The sequence below is a fragment of the Ailuropoda melanoleuca genome, chromosome 9 (assembly GCF_002007445.2).
Source record: "Ailuropoda melanoleuca isolate Jingjing chromosome 9, ASM200744v2, whole genome shotgun sequence".
NCBI classification, from domain to species: Eukaryota; Metazoa; Chordata; class Mammalia; order Carnivora; family Ursidae; genus Ailuropoda; species Ailuropoda melanoleuca.
Genome location: NC_048226.1, coordinates 87485625 through 87508722, shown reverse-complemented (window position 1 = coordinate 87508722; position 23098 = coordinate 87485625). Strand labels below are relative to the sequence as shown.

The window sequence follows — 23098 nt, the reverse complement described above, 5'->3', positions numbered from 1 at the left end:
AAGCGATAGAGCTCCCAGGTTCTACCTAGGAGAACTTAGGAATCTCTCTTTCAAGTCTTTGGTAAAACTTTACCTTTTCAGTGATGCTTACCCTCACCACCTTATTTAAAATTACAGATCACTCTTATTGACATGCCTCTTTACTTTGCTTTATGTTCCCTTATAACTTATTACCTTATTACGTGTTCTATTAACTTTCTACTTTTTAAATATTTTATCTCTCCCTAAGTCAGAATTAACTGTACAGTTCTGGATTTTGAACTTTTGTTCAGTATTGTATTTCTAGGACCTAGAATAGAACCTAGAATGTACTAGGGGCATAATAAATATTTGTTGTTAACTGTCCTTGGTCTAAAGGAACTTAGTCTAGCAGAGGAGAACTAACACATCAATATACAGAGACTGTTTGCCATTGTTGCCATATCAGGGGTATGTGGTGGCTGAGCAGTTAACACTCAGATGGGTTTTTTTAGGGTGGAAGGGATTTTTTTTTTCCCAGGCTAGGATTTCCCTACCTTTCCAAAGGTATTAGGGATTATACCTTTTTGAAACATAGTACTTCTGTCTTTTGTAAATTCTCCATAAGCCAAATTATAATCAAAGGGTTACTTAGCATGGGATTGGATCAAAAGAAATGGATAGCCCTGAAGGGTAATGTATTCATGCTGTCAAAGCCCACCAATACCAAAAATGAAACATACCTTTGTGATTGGAATATTTTCTAATTTGGGGGTTTACATGCAATACATTTGATTTAATTACAGCTTGCTTTTTATATCAGTCATGCATTTCAGAAACTTAACTCCTGATCACCCTGATTGTATTTAGGTATTCCTATCTCCTCAGCTACATTTTTTATTATAATATTATTTTTTTATTATGTTAGTCACCATAAGTACATCCCTGGTTTTTGATGTAAAGTTCCATGATTCATTTGTTGCGTATAACACCCAGTGCACCATGCATTACGTGCCCTTCTCACTACCCATCACCAGCCTATCCCATTCCCCCACCCCCCTCCCCTCTGAAGCCCTCAGTTTGTTTTTCAGAGTCCATAGTCTCTCATGCGTCATTCCCCCTTCTGATTACCCCCCTTTTCTTTATCCCTTTCTTCTCCATATTTATTGACAGATGATTTTTTAGGATAAGTTACTTTTAAAGATGGTTAAATTTATTCATATTAATTTAACTTGGATTTTTCTTTATCTCATCTTGGAAACTGACCTTATATTCAATTTCTGAAGGCACTTGTTATTAACCTTCCTACCTTTACATTTTGAATATGATCTCAATCAGCTGGGCTTAAGGGTTTGCTTGTTTTGGGGTTGGTTTTTTTTTTTTTCCTCCTAACTTGTATGGGTTCCCTGAAGCTTTGTTTTAAATTTGTTTTTTTTGTTTCTTAAACTAATTTCATCCTAATTGGATCACAAGATCTAGCATTTTCATCCATTCAGGTGTCCCTTCTGTGCTTTCTTTTTCTTCCAGAGTCAGACTAGCCATTGCCTATTTCTGTGCTTTCATGGGTCTGAGGTTCTTTGTTTCATTAAATTTAGGGTTGTTCTCATGCTAATAGTAGGGAATAGTCTCTCATGGATAGTAGTGGGATGATGAGTGTACATTATTTTTAGGTTGTGTTTATGTACACTTTTATTCTATATGTTAGGTAAAATAAAATATGCTGTGGTATGTAGAAGGTACTTAGTTGTCTATTTTAAAAGTTTGAAAAGTACCGTAAATGACACTGATATGTACAACATATGGGAGATTTTTTAAAACTTGGTGTATAACACAACAAAGAAAAATGAAAAGTGTACAGCTTAGTGAATTATCACAAAGCATAAATTGGGATATTTTGACATGTTGCTATGACACTTGCATCCTGAAGTTGGGTGACATGGCTGCTCTGAATTCAAGAGTGTGTACTTGTTTTGATGTAATAATAGTAGTCCATTTTTGTCAGTTTGTGTTAAAGACTGGCAGTGATTTTATGCTTAGAAGTTGCAACTTTTAGAACAGGGATCTGACTAAATAGTGTTTAAGATGGATTATAGTCGGGGCGTCTGTGTAGCGCAGTCGTTAAAAGTCTGCCTTTGGCTCAGGGCATGATCCCGGCGTTCTGGGATCGAGCCCCACATCAGGCTCCTCTGCTGGGAGCCTGCTTCTTCCTCTCCCACTCCCCCTGCTTGTGTTCCCTATCTGGCTGGCTGTCTCTGTCAAATAAATAAATAAAATCTTTTAAAAAAAAAAAGATGGATTATAGTCAACAAACGTGGAGTTTGGAAGACCAGTTAAAAGATTATATTATTAATAGCTACCAATTATATAGCACTTGCTGTGTACCAGGCATGGTACCTAATATACACATACATTTGCCTTATTAAGTAACTATTATTATTATCCTCATTGCAGATGTAGAAGTCAAGGCACAGAGACCTTGTGTAACTTGGACAAGATTGTACAGCTCTAAGTGACATGCCAAGAATCAATCCTAGATAGTCTGTCGTTAAAGAGTTTGGGCTCTTAATTGGTATACTATTATCACATCAGACTAAAGCAGAGAAAACTAGAAGCTAAGTTAAGGTGATACTAGAAGGAACAGAGAAAAAAATGCCAAATAATACTGCAAAGGGTCTGAGAGTTGTTTAGATACAGACAGAGAAGGCAGTGTTGTTTCTAGCTGAAGAAGTGAGCAGTAGACCATTGGGAATATGCCACAGTTTGGTGAGAAGTTAGGACTATGTATCTTTGGGAGTCACCTACGTAAAAGTGGTAGTTGAATTCTTGAAGGTGAATAGAAAACATAGCAGAACACAAATATATTTAAGATCTGAAGTAATGGCTATATTTTAAGGATGAGAAAAGGATGAATTATGTTTTTAAAAGAGTATCACGTGAATCAAAGGATCAAACATTTAAAGAAGGGAGTGATCAGCTACGTAGAAATCAATGAGGTGGAGGAGAGGCCATTGGATTTAACTTTTGGGAGGTAGTTTTGGGGCTATTGTAAGAGCTGTAGAAGTAGAAATCAAATTGCTGGAGCTTGTGGAAAAGATCCGCGGTGAAGACTTGATCACACCTGTGTTTAAAGATGAAGCTAAGGAGGGATCTCACAGCTATACTGGTTTAGAACATTCTTTCTCTTTTTTTTTTTTTTTAAGATTTTATTTATTTATTTGACAGAGAGAGCAGCCAGCGAGAGAGGGAACACAAGCAGGGGGAGTGGGAGAGGAAGAAGCAAGCTCCCAGCAGAGGAGCCTGATGTGGGGCTCGATCCCAGAACGCCGGGATCACGCCCTGAGCCAAAGGCAGATGCTTAACAACTGAGCCACCCAGGCGCCCCTGGGTTAGAATATTCTGATCACGTTTTCAAGGTGCCCTCTGTCTGGATGCATATTTAATTGTGGTTTAAAACATCCTGTTTGCACCTCATTTGTTGGATTGATACTTAAATTGACTCAACCAACTGACCCACATACATATTTTTTGTTATGAATTTAAAGCTTGGATAAGCTTGGTCTTTTGTGGGAAAACAACATATTAGTATATTTCTATTATACAATTGTGTCTACTTTGGGGAAAGCTTTTGTTACTGTAGTTGCTTCTTGTCTACAAACTTAACTGATTCTGCAAGGTTATAAGAGACTTAAAAATTTAACAAAATATTTTTCCTCTTTTAAAACTTCACTTTTGAAGATCTATCAGTGCTCTTAATATTTAAGTAGATTTTAGCAAAAGAATAAATGAGGACACTACATTTCCAGGTTTGGTTTTCAGATTAAGTATGTATTTTTGTTTTTTATTTCTTAGGAAAATTCTTTCTAGTAATGAGCACTGTAAAAATGTAAAAAATAGAAAGTGAAAGTCCTCATTTCTATCATCCAGTGTTAATTACTGTTACCAATTGACATTTAACTTACCTCTTCAGAATTATTTGGAAAGCTATATTAAAATGTGATTTTGGTTTAATAACTGTGCTGGTTTCCTTAGGAAATCAGATGTATACAAGATAATTTATCCAGAGGCATTTATAACACAAAAAAATTGCAGATAATTTAAATATACATTAAGCAATTTGTTAAATTGATTCATGTAATAGCTGGAATACTATTCATTCTATTTTTTTAAAAAGATTTATTATAAGTAAATAAATCTTTGAGAGAGAGTGGCAGGGGGAAAGGCAGAGAGAGAGAGAGATAATCCCAAGCAGACTCCCTGCTGAATGCAGAGCCCATGGGCGGGCGGGGGCTCGATCCCACAACCCTGAGGTCATGACTTGAGCCTAAAACCAAGAGTCAGCCGCTTAACTGACTGAGCCACCCAGACACCCCTACTCATTCATTTTAAAAGATTTTTGAAATAATATTTGATGGCGTGGGGAAATGTTTTGTATTACTAGAAAAAAGTTACAAAACATAAATAATATCCCAACTTAAGTCATGTGAGTATGATTGCATAGGAAAAGAGTAGTTTATGTACCGGAAGGTTAACAGTGGTTATCATGGGTAGCTGGAGTTAAGAGTGACACTTAAATTTTTGTGCATTTCTTAATTTTTCCCATTATAATGGGCATGTATTCCTTTTATTTTTAAATTGCTTTTGTAAGAAATGTTTTTGAAAGTTATTATTTTAAAATTTTCTAGTGTATACGTCTATATAGGTGATTCCCCAAGAACCTGTTTTTTCTTCCCCCACACAGTTAAGGAAAGTCTTTCTTGATGCCTAGTACTTATTTAGAGAGTATGATCAAAGCCACTCACTATGCAAATCAAAGATTCACTTATACCACTTATAAAATTAAATCTTCCAAGTTTTTCAGGGAATCTTTTTTCCCAGTAGTTAGCACCCCCCCTTTTTCCTATGGAAACAAACCATTTTTATTATCCCCAGGAATATGGTGATATTTACTTTCTTTGTTTATTGTGATACTTAATTGTAAATAATATGAAATGTACCACTTTAACCGTTTTTAAGTGTATGGTTCTGTAGCATTAAGTACATTCATTTTGTTCTGCAACCATCATCACTATCCATCTCCAGAATTTTTATGTTCCAAAACCGAAACTCTGTACCCATTAAATATCTCCCCATTCTTCCCTTCTCCTAGCACCTAACAGCTACCTTTCTTTCTGTGTTTATGAATTTGACTACCCTGGACCCTCATATAAGAGGAAGCATACAACATTTGTCCTTTTGTAACTGACTTACTTTAGTTAGCATAATGTGTTCAGGTTCATACTTGTTGTATCAGTGTGTTAAAATTTACTTCCTTTTCAAGGCTGGATAATATTCTGCTGAGTACCAGTTTTTTAATCCATTCATCTATCAATGAACATTTAGATTGCATCTACCTTTGGCCATTATAAATAATGCTGCTGTGAATAGGAGTATACAGATGTCTGCTTTCATTTCTTTTGACTATATACCCAGCAGTAGGATTGCTGGATCATACGGTAATTTTGTGTTTAATTTTTTGAGGAATTGTCATATCATTTTCCATAGTGGCTGCACCATTTTGCATTCCCACCAGCTATGTTCTAGGGTTCCAGTTTCTCCACATCCTTGCCAACACTTATTTTCTCACTTTTTAATAGCCATCTTGACAGGTGTGGAGTGACATCTCATTTGTGGGTTTGATTTTGTATTTCTCTATGCCTAGTTATGTTGGGCATCTTTTCATGTGTTTATTGGCCCTTTGTATATATTCTTTGAAGAAATGTCTATTTAAATCTTCTGCCCATTTTTTGTTTTTTGTTGTTAAAACATAGGAATTCTTTATATATTATGGCTATCAATCCTTTGTCAGATACATGATTTGTAAATACGTTCTGTTACATGGGTTTCCATTTCACTGTGTGGATAGTGTCCTTGGCACAAAAGTTTGTAATTTTGATGAAGTCCAGCTTATCTATTTTTTCTTTCATCATCTGTGCTTTCAGTTTCATATCTAAGAAATCTTTGCCAGGGGCGCCTGGGTAGCGCAGTCGTTAAGTGTCTGCCTTCGGCTCAGGGCGTGATCCCGGCGTTCGGGGATCGAGTCCCACATCGGGCTCCTCCACTGGGAGCATGCTTCTTCCTCTCGCACTCCCCTGCTGTGTTCCCTCTCTCGCTGGCTGTCTCTCACATAAATAAATAAAAAAATCTTTAAAAAAAAAAAAAAGAAATCTTTGCCAAATCCAATGTAATGAAAGTTTTCTGCTATGCTTTCTTCTAAGAGCGTCTAAATTTTTAGCTTTGTATTCTCTTGTACATTTTTAAGGTTTCCCTTAAAATGGTTTTGCTATCTAAGGTTTCCCCCACCCCCATTGGTTTAAATAGTTAGAAAGTAGATCATTTCAGTCATTCTTTAGTGTTGACATTAAAAAAATAAAACTATTGGATCAGTCTTTTTATCCACTGGAATTTAAAAACCATAGTTACTTGATACCTGTCTTGGCACATTAAAAACATAATACATAAACATGCTCCTTTAGCAATCAGAAATTTTATCTTCTTTTTTTCCCTCTCTTAATGTGTATTTCCAATTCATGTAAGCCACAGCATTTTATCTTGATCTATTTTTATACTTAAATGTAATTTATTAAGTATCCTTTCATACTTATAAAACAAAATTTGAAATTTTTTACACTTTTTTGTGATCACAAGGCCCTAAGAAAATACAACTTACAATATTCAATTGATGCAAACAACAAAAGCATACTTATTTGATTAAAAATGATGAAACAGAAAGTAAGATTTCATTGGGATTTCATTTGATTGAAGTTCCCCCGCCCCATTGATCATACATCTGTGGAGGAGCTTACTGGTGAAGACAGTGTTTGGCATCAGTTCCATTGTTTTTATAAATGTAAGCTCCGAGAAACGTCGTTCATATAAATAAGTAGACAGTAATGAAAGGAGTTTAGCAGTGCCACTCAGTTTTTCTGGCTAATATGCCAAAAAACACTTGCCAAAATTATTTTTCATGGTCTCTTAGCTTGATTAGGTCTCCTTTCAATTTTGTTGAAAGCAGAGAATTAGAAACCACCTCACAAAGGAAAGGATTTGTTGCCGAGCTTTGTCATTCATTTCTTAACACCTAACCTTAGTGTTTTTCTTTGTTTGGCTTTAGGGAGGTTTTTAAGGCCTTGAGGCAGTCCACAAAAGTAAGATTAAGATTCAGAATGAGGCTGGTGATGGGTAGTAAGGAGGGCACATATTGCATGGTGCACTGGGTGTTATATGCAACTAATGAATCATCGAACTTTACATCAAAAACCAGGGATGTACTGTATGGTGACTAACATTATATATATATATATATGATTCAGAATGAGTGAGAGAGATAACTTTCTTTTGTAAAATGAGAGAAAGATAAATGAAAGAGGATGCCTTCTCAGGCAGATCAGTTTTAAGAAAAGGTACATAGAGAAGTTAAAAATCTGGAAATAGATTCTCATAAAATTTTTCTTAGGAAGTCTTGTTATACTACACCTATCTAAGATGTAGGTTTTCATTTTAAAAATAATACACCTACCTAAAAGTGTAGATACTCCTTTTTCAAACATCCTTACATATAGGTACACTGACAGAAGTGATTAATAAGCCATATATATCACTCATATTTTATGAAGTACCTAATTCTTAACACAAATCCTTGTGGATTAAATATCCTTATTTTGCTTGTGAACCAGTGAAATATTCTGCTCAAAACAAAATGAAATGACCGTGTAAAGCCAGCCTAAGGGGGAGGGTATACTAATGTTGCAGGTTTTTTAAAATACTGCCTGTTTTTCTGAAATTATCAATTTTCAGAGTGGTACGGCATGTAATTAGAGAGTTGGTAGGTACTTTTACCTTCTCTTTTTATGCAAAAGTAGCCTTTATATGATTTCGGAGAGATGTGTATGAACTTTTGAGTACTTTATGACAGAACCTCTGTAGCTCATAAAACAGCCACTAAGAGAAACTCTAGTCTAGTGAGCAATAATAAAGTCACATAGAGCACTGCGGTTTTTACAGCAGATTAACATACATAAACAATCTCTGAATTCAAGTGTTGCATCATCTGGGTGGAATTGTGAAATAGGTGGTAGTAACTCCTTTTTATTATGCAAGCCCAAATTACACTTCTGGTGGCCCAGTTATTTTAAAGTTGCTGCCAGTGGTCGCATGGCAGGCAATGGTTTGTGTATCTTTCTAATTTCTGTAGCCTTAAAATAAAGGAGTATTTAGTGTTATGAACTATTACAACTTTTTGTACAGTTGGGGAAAACTTTGCTAGACCACTTGCTATGAAATAGAGCTATAAACCATCAATAAATCTTATATTATCTGTTTTATAGACATTGCTGACATGTGTTTATCATAAAATGATTATTTAGTTTAAATACTGTAGTTTCTTGGGAAGATACAGAATCATGCTGCACAAAAAGCAGTTGTGACAAACTTGTAATCAAAGAAAACTCTTAGAAGGAGTTTAACTTGGGAATTTCTATCACTTTCTCAATTTTTCTTGAAGGATGGGTCTTCAGTTAAAGAAGTTGAATCCTACCACCGGACACGTTCTTTAAGGTCTTTGAGAAAAAATGCACAGAATTCTTCAGATTCTAGTTTTGATAAGAATATGGAAATAACAGAGAAACACGCTAATGGAAGGCATTTTACAAGGTAAAACAAGATGGGTGAATGCTAATAATTTTAAAGTAATTTAGAATTTGTGTTTAATTTTTAAGTGTATTCTTGCCCAATCATCAAGATTCCAGGGTCACAAAATGTAATTTGAAATGAAGGTGCCACAAATGAATATTATTGAGTTAAAATTTTAATACGTACCCAGTTTGTTTGTTTTTTTTCTTGTTCAAAGATAATATTTGTGATACGTGTGAGTGCAGCTGACAAAGTTGCTTGATAACTACTTGAGTATCTGTGTGACTTTGTGATTTTAACTTGCTTGTATGTGATCCTGCTTCATACTTAATACAAAGCCTTTATTCGAAATAGTAGTTATTTTTCTCATCACTTGCTATCAAGTATTCCATCAATTCTGAGTCATTTATTAATTTGTGTATTGGTGTGCTTCTAAAAGCAGTCTTCACATAGGAAGTGGAACATGATTTTTTTTTTTACTTGTCTAAGAGGACTAGATGATTTGTACATATTCAAATTTCATTTCTCAAGAGCCCTGAGGTAGATGGCATGAATTCCATCTACTTTAATACTCAAGGAATTACTTTCAGTGAGTTAAGTCGTTAGGTAATTCAGGGAACTTGAATTTGTTTGGTTTGGGGCAGATTTAAATCTAATTAGCTAAAAACCTTCACTTTTCCTCCCACTTTGGTGGGCCTGACATAAATGCGGGGGGTGCCAATTAGGATAAAATGTCTTTGATGAAGTCATTGCTTTATACGTTAATTCTTCTCGTATACATTAATTTTTCTCATAAAGAAATGTCTCATAGTAACTTACAAGACTAGAACCCTCCTACTCTTTTTTTTTTTTAAGACTTATTTAAGTAATCTCTACACCCAGTGTGGGGCTCAAATCCATGACCCTGAGATCAAGAGTCACACGCTCCACTGTCCAAGCCAGCCAAGCACCCCTAGGGTCCTCCTATTCTTAAGTAGACTTTGATTATTTTGTGTAACATATTTTCCAGATAAGTGATATCATGAACCTTTTAAGTTTGTTCTTTGTTAATATTATTTAAATAGTCTTTCATTATATATTTTTAAATTTGCATTATTTCATCCATTATTTATGGTATATTTACATCTGTATTTCATGGGATCCAAGATAGTAGCAATTGAAACACTCATTGTTTTATGAGACAGTAAAAAAGAAGAAAACACTGAAAGTTAAACTAAGACATTCTCAATTTTAAAACATCCCAATTTCAGAAGATGTTAAAATGGAGGGAAATGTACAACTTATAGAATTGATGAAATACAATTTAAGCTATCCCAGTATTTCTGAAACTTGAAGTCTTTTTGGCGTGGAGAAAGTGGCCTGTGGATTCTCTCTGAGAATTTTAAACTTTATTTCATGATCTGAAGAAAAAGTAAACATTCTGGATCATCTAAATTGCTACCTTCTACAGAATAGTCATAAATTTTCAGGGCCTACATTGGTGTTTACAACTAAGTTGGCACCAGCCTAGTACTGCTTGAGTTAGATCAGGTTTATGTGATAAAAACTGAGTCTGACCTTGATACATAAATGCTTTGAAGAGGCAGCCATGGATGTGATGTCATGACAAGCTGTTCAACTCAAGGTTTGGAGCACTTGAAATAAAGAGAAGTGGATGAATTGAGTCATGATACACAACAAACATGATGTACAACATACCAAACTCGAGAAACTGATAGCAGTCTGTACCAATTTCACACAGCAAATGACTATTTTATTTCAGCAAAACCTCCTATGTTAATATTTTTGTTAGTGGTTTTGTTGGTTTTATTTTATTTGCATAAAATGTAAATTAATTTCTCTCTAGTTTGGCTTGTACAAAGTCATAAAAAATTTAATGTTGGGGGGGCGCCTGGGTGGCTCATTCAGTTAAGCATCCAACTCTTGATTTCAGCTAAGGTCATGATCTGTGGTCCTGGGATCTAAGCACCGCATCGGGCTCTGCACTCAGCAGGGAGTTTCCTTAAGGATTCTCTCCTTTCCCTCTGACCTTCCCTCTGTGCGCTCTCACATGCACTCTCTCTCTCAAATAAATAAATCTTTAAAAAAAAAAAAAAAAAAGGAACTCTTAAGAATTTAATGTTGGAAGTCCTTAAAGTCTCTACCTTTAAAAGTATATGTACTTTACTCAAGTTTATGAAACATTGTGCTGTCCTTTATGTTCAAAAGCTATTAAAGGAATATATTAAAATACATGCTTTTTCAGTCTAGATTTAAAGATGAGTGACTTGGTATTTTTAAATTTGATTCCTTTTAAAATATATTGAATTGCTGTCTTTTAAAAAAATTTTTTAATTTTTATTTATGTTTATTAGAGAGGAAGGAGAAGAGGGAGAGGGAGAAAGAGGATCTTAAGTAGACTCCACGCCCAGTGAGGAGCCTGACACAGGGCTGGATCTCACAACCCTGAGATCATGACCTGAGCTGAAATCAGTAGTCAGGTGCTTAACCAACTGATCGACCCGGGCATCTCTAAAATTGTTTTTATTTTTATTTTTATTTTTTAATTTTTTTTTTTTTAAGATTTTATTTATTTATTCGACAGAGATAGAGACAGCCAGCGAGAGAGGGAACACAAGCAGGGGGAGTGGGAGAGGAAGAAGCAGGCTCATAGCGGAGGAGCCTGATGTGGGGCTCGATCCCATAACGCCGGGATCACGCCCTGAGCCGAAGGCAGACGCTTAACCGCTGTGCCACCCAGGCGCCCCATCTAAAATTGTTTTTAAATAAAAACTTCATGGAGATATAATTCACATACCATAAGATTCACAATTTTAAAATGTATAATTCAGTGGTTTTAGAATATTCACAATATTGTGCTACCATCACTACTATCCAATTTCAGAACATTTTCATCACCCCAGAAAGAAACCCTGTTAGGGTACCTCCCACCTCCTTCTCCCTCCCCACTGGCCCCTTGGAAACCACTAATCTACTTTCCGTCTCTATGGATTTGCCTATTCTGAACACTTTATATAAATGGAATCATATTTATGGCCTTTTTTAAAGATTTTATTTATTTATTTGACAGAGAGACAGCCAGTGAGAGAGGGAACACAAGCAGGGGGAGTGGGAGAGGAAGAAGCAGGCTCCCAGTGGATGAGCCTGATGTGGGGCTCGATCCCAGGACTCTGGGATCACGCCCTGAGCTGAAGGCAGACGCTTAACGACTGAGCCACCCAGGTGCCCCATATTTGTGGCCTTTTGTGTCTGGTTTCTTTCACTCAGTCTGATGTTTTGAAGGTTCATTTTATTGTAGTATATATCAGCACTTCATTCTTTTTTTGCTGAGTAAGATTCTGTTGCATCAATTTATCATGTTTTGTTTATCGACTCATTAGTTGATGGACATTTGGATTGTTCTACTTTGAATGATACTGTGAACACTGGTGTTCAAATTTTGTGTGGACATAGGGTTTTGATTGTGTGGGGGTGTATACCTAGGAGTGAATTGCTAGGTCAAATGGTAACTTAACATCGAGGAACTGCTGAATAGTTGGCTAAAGCAGCTGTTCCATTTTACATTCCCATTAGCAGCATATGAGGGTTCCAATTTCTCCACATCCTCATCAACACTTGTCATAGTCGTTTTGGTTTTAGCCATTTTAGTGGGTGTGAAAGTATCTCTTTGTGGTTCTGATTTACATTTCCTTGATGGTTAATAGCATTGGATATTTTCATGCGCTTACTGGCCATTTATATGTCTTCTGTGGAGAAGAACTTCTATCTTAAAAAATAATCTGTGTATTCAGATCATTATTACAAAGACTGTTATTTTGCATAGTGATAACATTAGGATCTGTTTGTATAAGACTTAGATAAACTGGCCCTCAGTATTGTTGAATTTTGCTTTATGTAGTTTCCTGCTTCTTATCAGGGTGACCCTTTTTGCTGTTGCTAGTTTGCCTGACTGTAGTAAATATCTTTACTTACTTCCTTTCTGTGTCCCTCCATCCGTTTTGTTTTCTGTCTGAGGTTCAAAGACCAGGAGACCAAATCTGTGGGAATAATATAGAAAGATTTGAGCAACTGTACCTGAGGGCAGGATCTATATTTCTTTGGTTCTGGAGTTCCTAACTAGGGTCCAGTAATCATAGTTTTCAGGGGGCACACGAAACCTCTGAAATAATGTATAAACTTGTATGTGTGTATGCAGTTTTCTAGGTAGAGAAGATCCATAGCTTTTATCAGATTTGCTGAGGTTGACAAAAGTCCAGGCACCTGTTTTTGTAAATAGTTTCATTGGAACACAGCCATATCCATTCATTCTGCCTATGGCTGTTTTCCTGCTTTATTGTTAAAGTTGTTGTGGGACAAGAGACTATATGACTCATAAGCCTAAATATTTACTATCTAACTGTTTAAGGAAAGTTTATCAACCCCTGAAGGGGAAAGGTGCTCCCATTCCCCTAAAGGCAAGAAGCAAAGAAAGAGAGGAAAGGAAGGAAAGAAGGAAGGGCAGAGAAAGGAAGGAAGGAAGGACGGACGGGACGGACATTGCTTTAATCATTGTGTTCCTAGCATTTAATAGGGCTCTTGTTTATAGAAGTGTAGACCTATATAGTATGGAGGGAGGAGCTCCTTTATGAGAAATGTCTATGAGGCTATGAACAAACTAGGCCTTGACCTGTGGATGGATTGCTCAAATGTTTTTATTTTGTTCTTGGTTCTTACCAAAAGAGATAATGAATTAACGATGACTTTACATTGTTGTGAGAATACATGATTGAACTCTTCTGGATAAGATGGTTCCATTTTATTTTAAAGTGTCACGTTTGAAGTACCATGTGTGTATAACCAGCCCACTTGGAAATAGCTTGACATATAGGTTGATTAATAGATGTAGCTATCCAAGTTTGGAAAATTGAGTCCCTAAAAATAAGTTAATGAGACCTACTGTTTTGTTTGCTCAATGGATTTTGGGAAAAAAGATGAGGGGAGAGTACTTGTTTTTTTAAAACCTTGGAAAGTAATCTTTCCAATTTCAGTAGATACTGTTTGCCAGTTTGTAAGTGAGATATCTGATTCACAAATGGGACTGTTTCTGCATGTGAATGATAATGCGTGTCATATAGAGATTGTAGCCAGCAAATGTTTTTAGAAGGAAATTAGCATATTGCTAAGGGACATTAGTTCTGTTTATAGTTATAAATATCTCAAGGATGTGGGGTCACTATATTCCTGTGGTATAAAACACATTGTCTTTTTTTGCTCAATAATTACAGTTCAATTATACCTAAATACTTAGGCTAAGGACATAATTTCTTGTTTTAAGTAAGAAACTTTGATTTAATTCTGTTTAACTGTGAGTTAATACATATGTTATTACATTTCACAACAGGGTTCTCAGGCTTTGTTTAGCCATAACTGATACAAGCATAGATATTCTAAAGCTTTTTATTTTTCAGTGTTATTTAGGCTTTTAGTTATCTATGAGTATTTACTGTGTAAGCTAATATACCTTTTTACCCTACTTTGTAGTATTATGAAGTATAGGATTTAAAATTATATCAATTATTTTGAATTATTTAATTTTTTTTTTCATATAGGCAGTCGGCCAGACAGCAGGCTGATAAGAAAAAAGAAGAGTGCAAAGAAGGTAAGTAATGTTAAAGGCATTTCATATTGAAAACATGTAATTCGTATTTTCTTTACAGATGTATTGAGGTACATACAATAAGCTATATATATTTCAAGTGTCCAATTTGATTTTTCATAAGTGTATGCTATGAGGCCACCACCACAATAAGATAGTGAAGATAGCTATCACTACCAAAAACTTCCTCAGGCCTCTTTATTATCACTCCCCCAACTCCTCTCCAGGCCTTCCACATAACCAAGATTCCTGAGCAATCACCAATCTGCTTCTATCACTGTAATTTAGTTTTCATTTTCTTGAGTTTTATGTAAATGAAATTATGCAGTTGCATTCTTTTCGTCTGGCTTCCTTTCTCTCAGCATAATTACTTTGAGTATCATCCACATTGTTGCATTTTCTTGACGAGTATTCCATTACATGGATATACCACAGTTCCCCCCCCCAGTTTTTTTTGTGCTGTAATTGTGCGTGTTTAAAGTGTACAATAAATGTTGATTTGGTGCATTTATGTATTGCAAAATGATTACTATTATAGCTTTAGCTAACACCATCATGTAACAGAATAACCATTTTTTTTTTTGTGGTGAGAACATTTAAGGTCTTAGCCACTTTGAAGTGTATAATACAGTATTATTAACTATAATCTCCTTGCTGTACATTAAATCCTCAGAACTTATTTGTCTTATAGCTGGAAATTTATATTGTGACCAACATTCTGACCAACTCTCCTTTTCCCTCACCTGCCAGTCCTTGGTAACTAACATCCTAGTCTTTGTTTCTATGAGTTTGGCTTTTTTTAGATTCCACATTTAAACGATATTCTACAATATTTGTCTTTCTCTGACTTCTTTCACTTAGCATAATGCCCTCAAGGTCCATCCATGTTATTGCAATAGCAGGATATTCTTCTTTATCATGGCTGAGTAGTATTCTGTTGTGTATATATATTTTACGTCTTCTTTATCCATTCATCCATTTAGGGCCACTTAAGTTGTTTCCCACAATTTGTTTATTACTCTTTTGGTGGACATTTGGGTTGTTTCCAATTTGGGAGTATCACAAACCTGCCTTGAACATTTGTGTACAAATTTTTGTATTACATATCTTTGCTTTTCTCTGGAGAGCAGAATGGCTAGATCATATGGTAGGTATATGTTGTAACTTTATTTTTGTTTTCTATTATTTTAAGAAAGGTAAGTAAGTTTAAGATACTATGACTTTGTTATATGAAGTGTAGCTATTCAGTTGTTCATTTTAGAATTGTTTTATAAATGCCATTATTTAAAATCTTTCCATTTTTGGACACCTGGGTGGTTCAGTCGGTTAAATGTCTGCCTTCAGCTCAGGTCGTGATCCCAGGGTCCTGGGATCGAGTCCCACATCCCACATCGGGCTCCCTGTTCCGCAGGGAGTCTGCTTCTCCCTCTGCCTCTCCCCCCACTCGTTCTCTCAATCTCTCTCGCTCTTATGCTCTCTCTTTCAAATAAATAAGTAAAATCTTTAAAAAATAAAATTAAATCTTTCCATTTTTATGTATACATCTTGAAGACAAAGTGATTCCAGTTACTCGGTCGTTGAGGACTAGAAACATTGTTCAAACTAAAGAACATTTGCATGAAGAGAATGGTGATGTTGAAGTTCGCCGCAGTTGCAGGATTAGAAGCCGCTATAGTAGTGTAAACCAGTCTGTGCTGTTTGACAAACTTATAACAAAGTAAGTAAAAATTATTTAGATGAAGATGATTTAGCTGGCAAAACTTTTTGTTGGGGAGGGATCATAAATTTCAGCTAGCTTGAATATTTAATACATTCAGCTGTGTAAAGCATAAAGGAGAATGGTTATTAGAGGGCTTTGTAATAGTTCTATATATGTATTTAAATTCTTGGAAAGAAATTTTAGAATATTTTTACACAAGTAAATCAATGCTTTGTATAGAGATATTTAAAATCCCAGCACTCAAAAAACACAATGGAAGAAAAATAAATTTTTTAAAAATGTACTACTCTTTTACAGTTTTAGCTTATATCATGTCAATTTTCTTAAAGCACTGCTGAAGCTGTACTTCAGAAAATGGATGACATGAAGAAGATGCGTAGACAGCGAATGAGGGAACTTGAAGACTTGGGAGTGTTTAATGAAACAGAAGAAGTAAATACATCCTTCCTCAGCCCGGAAACTAGTGTAACATTTTGTGTCAACTACAGTAAAAAAGAATATGTATATATAGCTCCTTCCATTTAGGGGATGATTTAATGATCTCCAGTTTAACCTTTTTTCTATGGTACTGTCCATTTTTTGGTTAAATTAGTCATCATTTTCAACATTTTTAAACTGTCCAGCATTTGTTTGATCAGTCGCTAGTTATTGCTGTAGTTGTAAAAGTTTGTAGCTGTAAATATCTTCATTTTAAGCACGATAGGAAGATCCTACTGAATTTTTTTAATATACTAAATGTTAATGGCTTTTGTTTAAACCTTTTTAGGAGAATATCAATATGTACACAAGAGGAAAACAAAAAGGTATTCAAAGAACTGATGAGGAAACGACTGACAATCAAGAAGGCAGTGTGGGTTAGTCTTTTGTTCTACTTCTGGTTTTGAATTTCAGCACTTTTTATTTAGGAGGGAGATAGCTTTTTTATTCAGAAGTTGTCACATTTATGGTAGTTTGTGAAAGATCAAAGGATTGGTCATAATTGAAAAGTGAGGGCAGGGCAGAGCTTAAAAGGATAGTATGTCTTATTTGGGAGAGTACTTGAAATCAACAAATCTAAAGCAAATAAACCTGGTTTGCTTGCATAATACATATGCAGACAGCACATCTCTGCCTGTTAAAAGGTGATTAAAACTGAGTTTCACTCTTCTGTTTAGAAATTGCTTCTGTAATTTATTAGAACATCTCTTGAGTAAAACTGGTTTTCTGAAATGCATTTTAAATATTTGGTGAGGGTGTTTCACATTTTCATAAGTAGATTATTTGAGTTACGCTCCATGTAACTCAGTGACAGCCAGAAGGGCTGGATGGAATTGAAAAATTAAATATGAGAGGCAAAAGCTAAGTGAGGAGATGCTCTAATTTGTCAACATGTTAAATTAACTTGGAAACTTAAGTATAGTCACTTATATTAATAAAGTTAGCAATACCATAAACTTTAGTTCGGTACTACTGACAGTAGCCTTTAAACTTCTTTTCCTACTTCCTTTTTTCCTTCCTCTGGTTATTTTTAATTCTATAGTTTACTTCATTTTTTAAAATCTTCATTTAATGCTGCAAAAGAATTACAGATCATTTCTATGAACAATCTAGAAGTAAATAAATTTTTAGAGGAGGGTCTCTTTCACTCTCAATTTCAGTGTGTTAAAAATCGTTAACATTTTGGTGACTATCTTGAAAGTAAATGTTTCTTAACTGTAGAATCATCTGAAGAGGGTGAAGACCAAGAAGATGAAGATGATGGTGAAGATGAAGAAGATGATGAAGATGATGATGATGATGATGAAGATGATGAAGATGAAGAGGATGGGGAAGAAGATAACCAGAAACGGTATTATCTTAGACAAAGAAAAGCTACTGTGTACTACCAAGCTCCACTGGAAAGTAAGTGCTATATATACTGTAATTATATTATCTTTATCATTACTGCCTTTTCTCTATTCTTATTTTTCATGTTTTCATTTTACAGAATACTCATGGCTGTTGTCTTTCATAAACTATCCTAAATGTGTAAGAAGTCATTTCTTCAAGAAAGTTAGATGTTAGCCCTGACCAAAGCAAATAATTTGGCTATTTTGAAGTTTCCTGTCTGTCTTTGATTATTTTAGATTTATTTTTTTAGATTTTACAGCTTTCTACTTAGTTTATTTTGCCACTTTGTGTAATAAGACTGTTTTTGATTTATGTTAAAGTTGTGCCTCAGTACTTATGAGCATATATATGCAGGGCTGATAACCGGCTGTTATGCATCAGTATAATCATAATGGTTGTTTATGGCCAGTGTATGTTTTGGTTGGTTGGTATCTGTGCTATACATATTTTCAACAGCAACCCTGCAGACGTAAATGATTTAAAATGCGAACAGTAAAACAGTCTGTAGTAGATATGTACTAATATTTTCACGGAAGGCAGCACCTTTGTGAGTATTTAGATGAAGAGCAAGATTATTTTCATACATATTTATATTTCACATACCTATAATTCTTCTTTTTAGAACCTCGTCACCAGAGAAAGCCCAACATATTTTATAGTGGCCCAGCTTCTCCTGCAAGACCAAGATATAGATTATCTTCTGCTGGACCGAGAAGTCCTTACTGTAAACGAATGAACAGGTTTGGTTCTGACGTAATGATTGATTTATGACAAAATAATTATGGCTATGTTAGGGTAGGATTCTAGAGTCTTAGTATTGGGTGTATCCAGATAGAATTCTAGAAACATATAGTTGGAAGAGTTAGCTCTATGCCTATAGCGCTCTTACCCTTACTACCACTGACTAGGTTTTGCTTTTGCTTCCATTAATAGGAATTGTTAATAACTACCGTGGTAAGGTAGTTTATTCCATTGTTCCACACTTTAATAATAGAGGCTACCTTTGCTTCAGTGTTTACTGTATTTCTGTCTTGGTGTTAAGCATCTTACATAGACTCTTTCATTTAATCTTCACACATTGTTTGAGTGTAGGTGTAGTCTTGTCTTCTCATAGTATCACAGACATATTTTCTCGCTGTGAAAAACATACTAGGTTACATAACTTTCTAGATTTTTCATGATACCATCCTTTTCTAGATCTGGTTTGTTTTTTTTTCCAGGTTTTATTTCCACTTTTTAAAAATTTCTCTCATATAGTAGGAAACCTTAATTTTCTTTGACCTTCAAATTATTTGTAGGTTTTTTTCGCCTTCTACATCCTAAGATTTGTTGGTTGTCTGTCATATTTAAGTTCAAAGAGGTAATTCTTGTTATTTTCTCGTTTTCCCAAGTAATAAAAGGTTTTCTGTTTCATTAGAACTTTCTGGGTAATAGTAACATTATAGTAGTTCATGAATGGGAGAGCTTATTGGTGAAGACTATAAAGAAGGCAAAAAAAAAAAAAAGACATTGATATGGAAATGGTACTTTTTCCTAATATTAATTGTTCAGAGGTAAGATTGAAATCCTATGAGACTTCAATTATTCAAACAGTTCTTGGAAGTCTCCTCAAGAAGCGCAACACTTTTGTAGGTGCTGACAAATTCTTCTCTTCTAGGAAAAAAATGAAATACTACTTGTGTCCCTGGGTCTTTTAATTTCATTTTCAGAGTGTCAAAAATCACACTAGATTTCCTGTTTTGTCATCCCTTTTCATACAACCAGAGCCCAGAAGGATGGAGGACCAGGAGGGCAACCTGTCAGGGCTGCCCAAAATAAATTGTACTTGAAAGGAGGCCACACTGTCATTACTTCTCATAGGCCCCTTAGAATATTGTTAAAGACCAGTATATTGGTGGTGCAATCTAACAATCTTCAGAAAAGCAGGGTAAGGTATAATGTTCCCTGGAATCCCCACCAAGCATAAGGCCCAGGGCAGCTGTCTTGGTTGCCTGACTTAAAGGACAAACCTCTGTTAGATCCAACAGAAGCGAAAGGCTGGCACTTACTTTGAGATTTAGTTTCTTTTCTCACTTTTAGTGGATAGATGTTTCTGGAAGTAACCTACTTAATGACTGACTGCCTCTGTAGTCACCACTTACAATGTATCTTGCAGCAGGTAGGAATTTTTTTTTTTTTTTTGCCCATTTGGTGCTCCAGTTCCCATATCTGGTTTACAGAGTCTATCCTTTATGGAAAGTGTCTCATAGCTCTTTGGGTACACGATTTTTTTTTTCTACAATTATTTAACAAATGTTTGAGTACTACCATGTGCTAAACTAAGCACTATGGATATAAAAATGACCTGAGTCAAGATTCCTGCTCTTGGATCGCATTGACTAGTGGAAGATTCTGACACATTTATTTTTTATTTATGTATTTTATTTAATTTGGGGGTATAGTTGACACATGATGTTACATGAGTTTCAATTATACAACATAGTGATTTAGCAACTGTATGTTATGCAGTGATTACCACAAGTGTAGCTACTACCATCTGCCACTATAACAACGCTATTAAAATACTATTGACAATATTCCCTGTGCCGTACCTTTAACTCCTGTAATTTAATCATTCCATTATTGGAATCCTGTATCTCCCACTCCTGATCACCCATTTTGCCCATCCCATCTCACAACCCCCTGTCTGGCAACTATCAGTTCTCTGTTTTTACAGGTCTGATCTGCTTTATGTTTGTTTATACATTCTGACACACTTAAAGTATGAACTAAGAGATTTCAATTGTACCTTGAGTCACATTATTTGACAGTGATTTTGGTTTTGATAGCTTTGTAAAGATTTTTGCTTTTTGATAACAGTTTTATTGAGATACAATTCACGTACTATATAGTTCACCTATTTAAAGTGTACAATTCAAGGATTTTTAGTATTTTCACAGTTGTGCAGCTATCACCACAATTTTAGAACATTTTTCTTGTCTCAGAAAGAAACCCTGTACTCTTTAGTTATCTCCAGTCCCTCTAGCTCCCACCGCCTCAACCCTAAACAACCAGTAAGCTATTTTCTGTCTCTTTAGATTTGCCTAGTCTGGGTATTTCATTTATGTGCACTCTTTTGTGAGTGTCTTCTTTCACTGGGAACATCATTTTCAAGGTTTATCCCTGTTTAGCTTGTAGCATGTACCAGTATTTCATTCTTTTTTATTACCAAATAAGATTCCATTTTATAAATATACCATATTTTGTTTATCTATTTATCAGTTCATGGACATTTGGGTTGTTTCTACTTTTTGGCTACCATGAACATTTGTGAACAACTTTTTGTGTGGACTTACGTTTTCACTTCTCTTCAGTATGTACCTCGACGTGAAATTGCTAGATCAAATGCTAACTGTATTTACTGTTTCAAGGAATTGTCAGATTATTTTCCAGAATGGCTGCTTTCTTTTACATCCTCACAAGCAATGTATGAGAGTTCCAATTTCTCCACATCCTAACTAACACTTACTACTATCTGACCTTTTGAATGTAGCCCTTTAAACCTTTTTTTTTTTTTTTTTTTGGTAACACTCTTGCCAAGGCTATGTAAACATCTCTTTCCCTTTAACAACCTTAACGGTAATTTTGCTCAGCCTTTTTACTTTTTCTTGAAGAGACCAGCTTCTGTTTATAGTTCATGTCCTACTTCACCTACTTAGGCATAGAAACAAAACACACATCTAAAGAATCGTTTGGGGGCGCCTGGGTGGCACAGCGGTTGAGCGTCTGCCTTCAGCTCAGGGCGTGATCCCGGCGTTGTAGAATCAAGCCCCACATCAGGCTCCTCTGCTATGAGCCTGCTTCTTCCTCTCCCACTCCCCCTGCTTGTGTTCCCACTCTCGCTGGCTGTCTCTATCTCTGTCAAATAAATAAATAAAAATCTAAAAAAAAAAAATCGTTTGAACATTGTTCTTAGCATCCATGGTCCAGAAACCTTGCACCCGCAGTGCAGGATCTTCTGAGGGTCTTTCGGCATACTTAACGCCAAGTTCAGGAATGCTGCCTTTAAGCAGGATTTTCTTTCTTATGACTGCTAACCTCTACTCATCTAAGGTTTATTCTTTGCTTCAGTCTGCAGTTTCTGGAACAAGCCTAGTCCCTTTGAACATGAAGGTAACATAATAGTACAATTGCTTCACCAGTATTCCAGGGTATTCCTTACCTGTTGCCGAGGTGCTGGAACTGGCAGCTCTAGACACTGGTTAGACTCACAGTGCTGATCCAGTGTTTATCCTTGCCAAAAGTTCAGATGTTTTTTTAAAAAGTCAAGTGGAAAAAAATGAGTGAATGTGGATATGTGTGTTTAGAATCTTTTTAAAACTGAAATAATGGCCTTTCTACAGTATAATTATGAAGAACCTGGACCCATGACTAGGACCGCCTGGGTCGCAAGCCCAGCTCTTCTTCTTATTAGTGACCTTTAGCAAGTTACTTACACTCTCTTGTGTCAGTGTGTTGACCCATAGAATGAGGAAGACGATATTATCTATCTCACGGTATTATGAGAATTAGATGAATTAATACACGTAAAGCATTTAAGATACTATCTGGCATTGAGTGCTGTATGTTTTTGTTATTATAACTATACTTTAATGCTTAAAAATCCTACTTTGCAAATCAAATGGAAAATGTATGTCAGTCCACAGGTTTTGTTGTTTGCTTATAACTCTTTTTGGTTTGTGAAACCAACAACTGGAAATCCGTGTATATAGAATGTGGATTTTTGGAATAGAAAGACAATGGTTTGAATTCTGACATAGATCATTGGCTAACTCTTACATTTTGAGCAAGTTGTTTAAACTGTGAGCCAGGCACATTGGTCCCAACTCTAAATGAACATGCCAGTATGTACTTGTCCAAAGTTTAAGATTAAATGAGAAAATATGTCTACTACCTGGTATGAGAAGCACTTAATAATTGTTAATCCTTTCTATTAATTGTGAAGTTGGGCTTAATTATGTGATACATACTGAATTCACACACAGCTATGTGAATTATGTGCTTACAAGTTAGAGTCTTTTAGTAATATTAATGGGAATATTAAAACAAATTTATGTTTCATATAAAATTGCAGACTTGTGCTCAGCAGTTTTACTTTCAGGCTGATCCCAAAAACAGTCTTGGGTATGTTTGGGGAAGTAGACAGTAGAGGATCACTTTCTCATTTATATCTGTGTTTCCATAACCCCTGTCCAAAGCCCTCGGGGCCA

The 23098-nt window shown here is 35.4% G+C and overlaps 1 protein-coding gene across 1 annotated transcript in view; it reads left to right on the top strand.

The window, feature by feature from the left end:
* The window catches only part of ATAD2 (ATPase family AAA domain containing 2), a 70591-nt gene that overhangs the window by 2914 nt on the left and 44579 nt on the right, over positions 1 to 23098 (top strand). The window contains exons 2-8 of the mRNA XM_034668584.1: positions 8498 to 8646; positions 14214 to 14263; positions 15812 to 15977; positions 16310 to 16412; positions 16747 to 16834; positions 17679 to 17861; positions 18472 to 18589. Of these exons, the coding sequence (XP_034524475.1) occupies positions 8498 to 8646; positions 14214 to 14263; positions 15812 to 15977; positions 16310 to 16412; positions 16747 to 16834; positions 17679 to 17861; positions 18472 to 18589 (857 nt within the window). The remainder of the gene's footprint in view (positions 1 to 8497; positions 8647 to 14213; positions 14264 to 15811; positions 15978 to 16309; positions 16413 to 16746; positions 16835 to 17678; positions 17862 to 18471; positions 18590 to 23098) is intronic.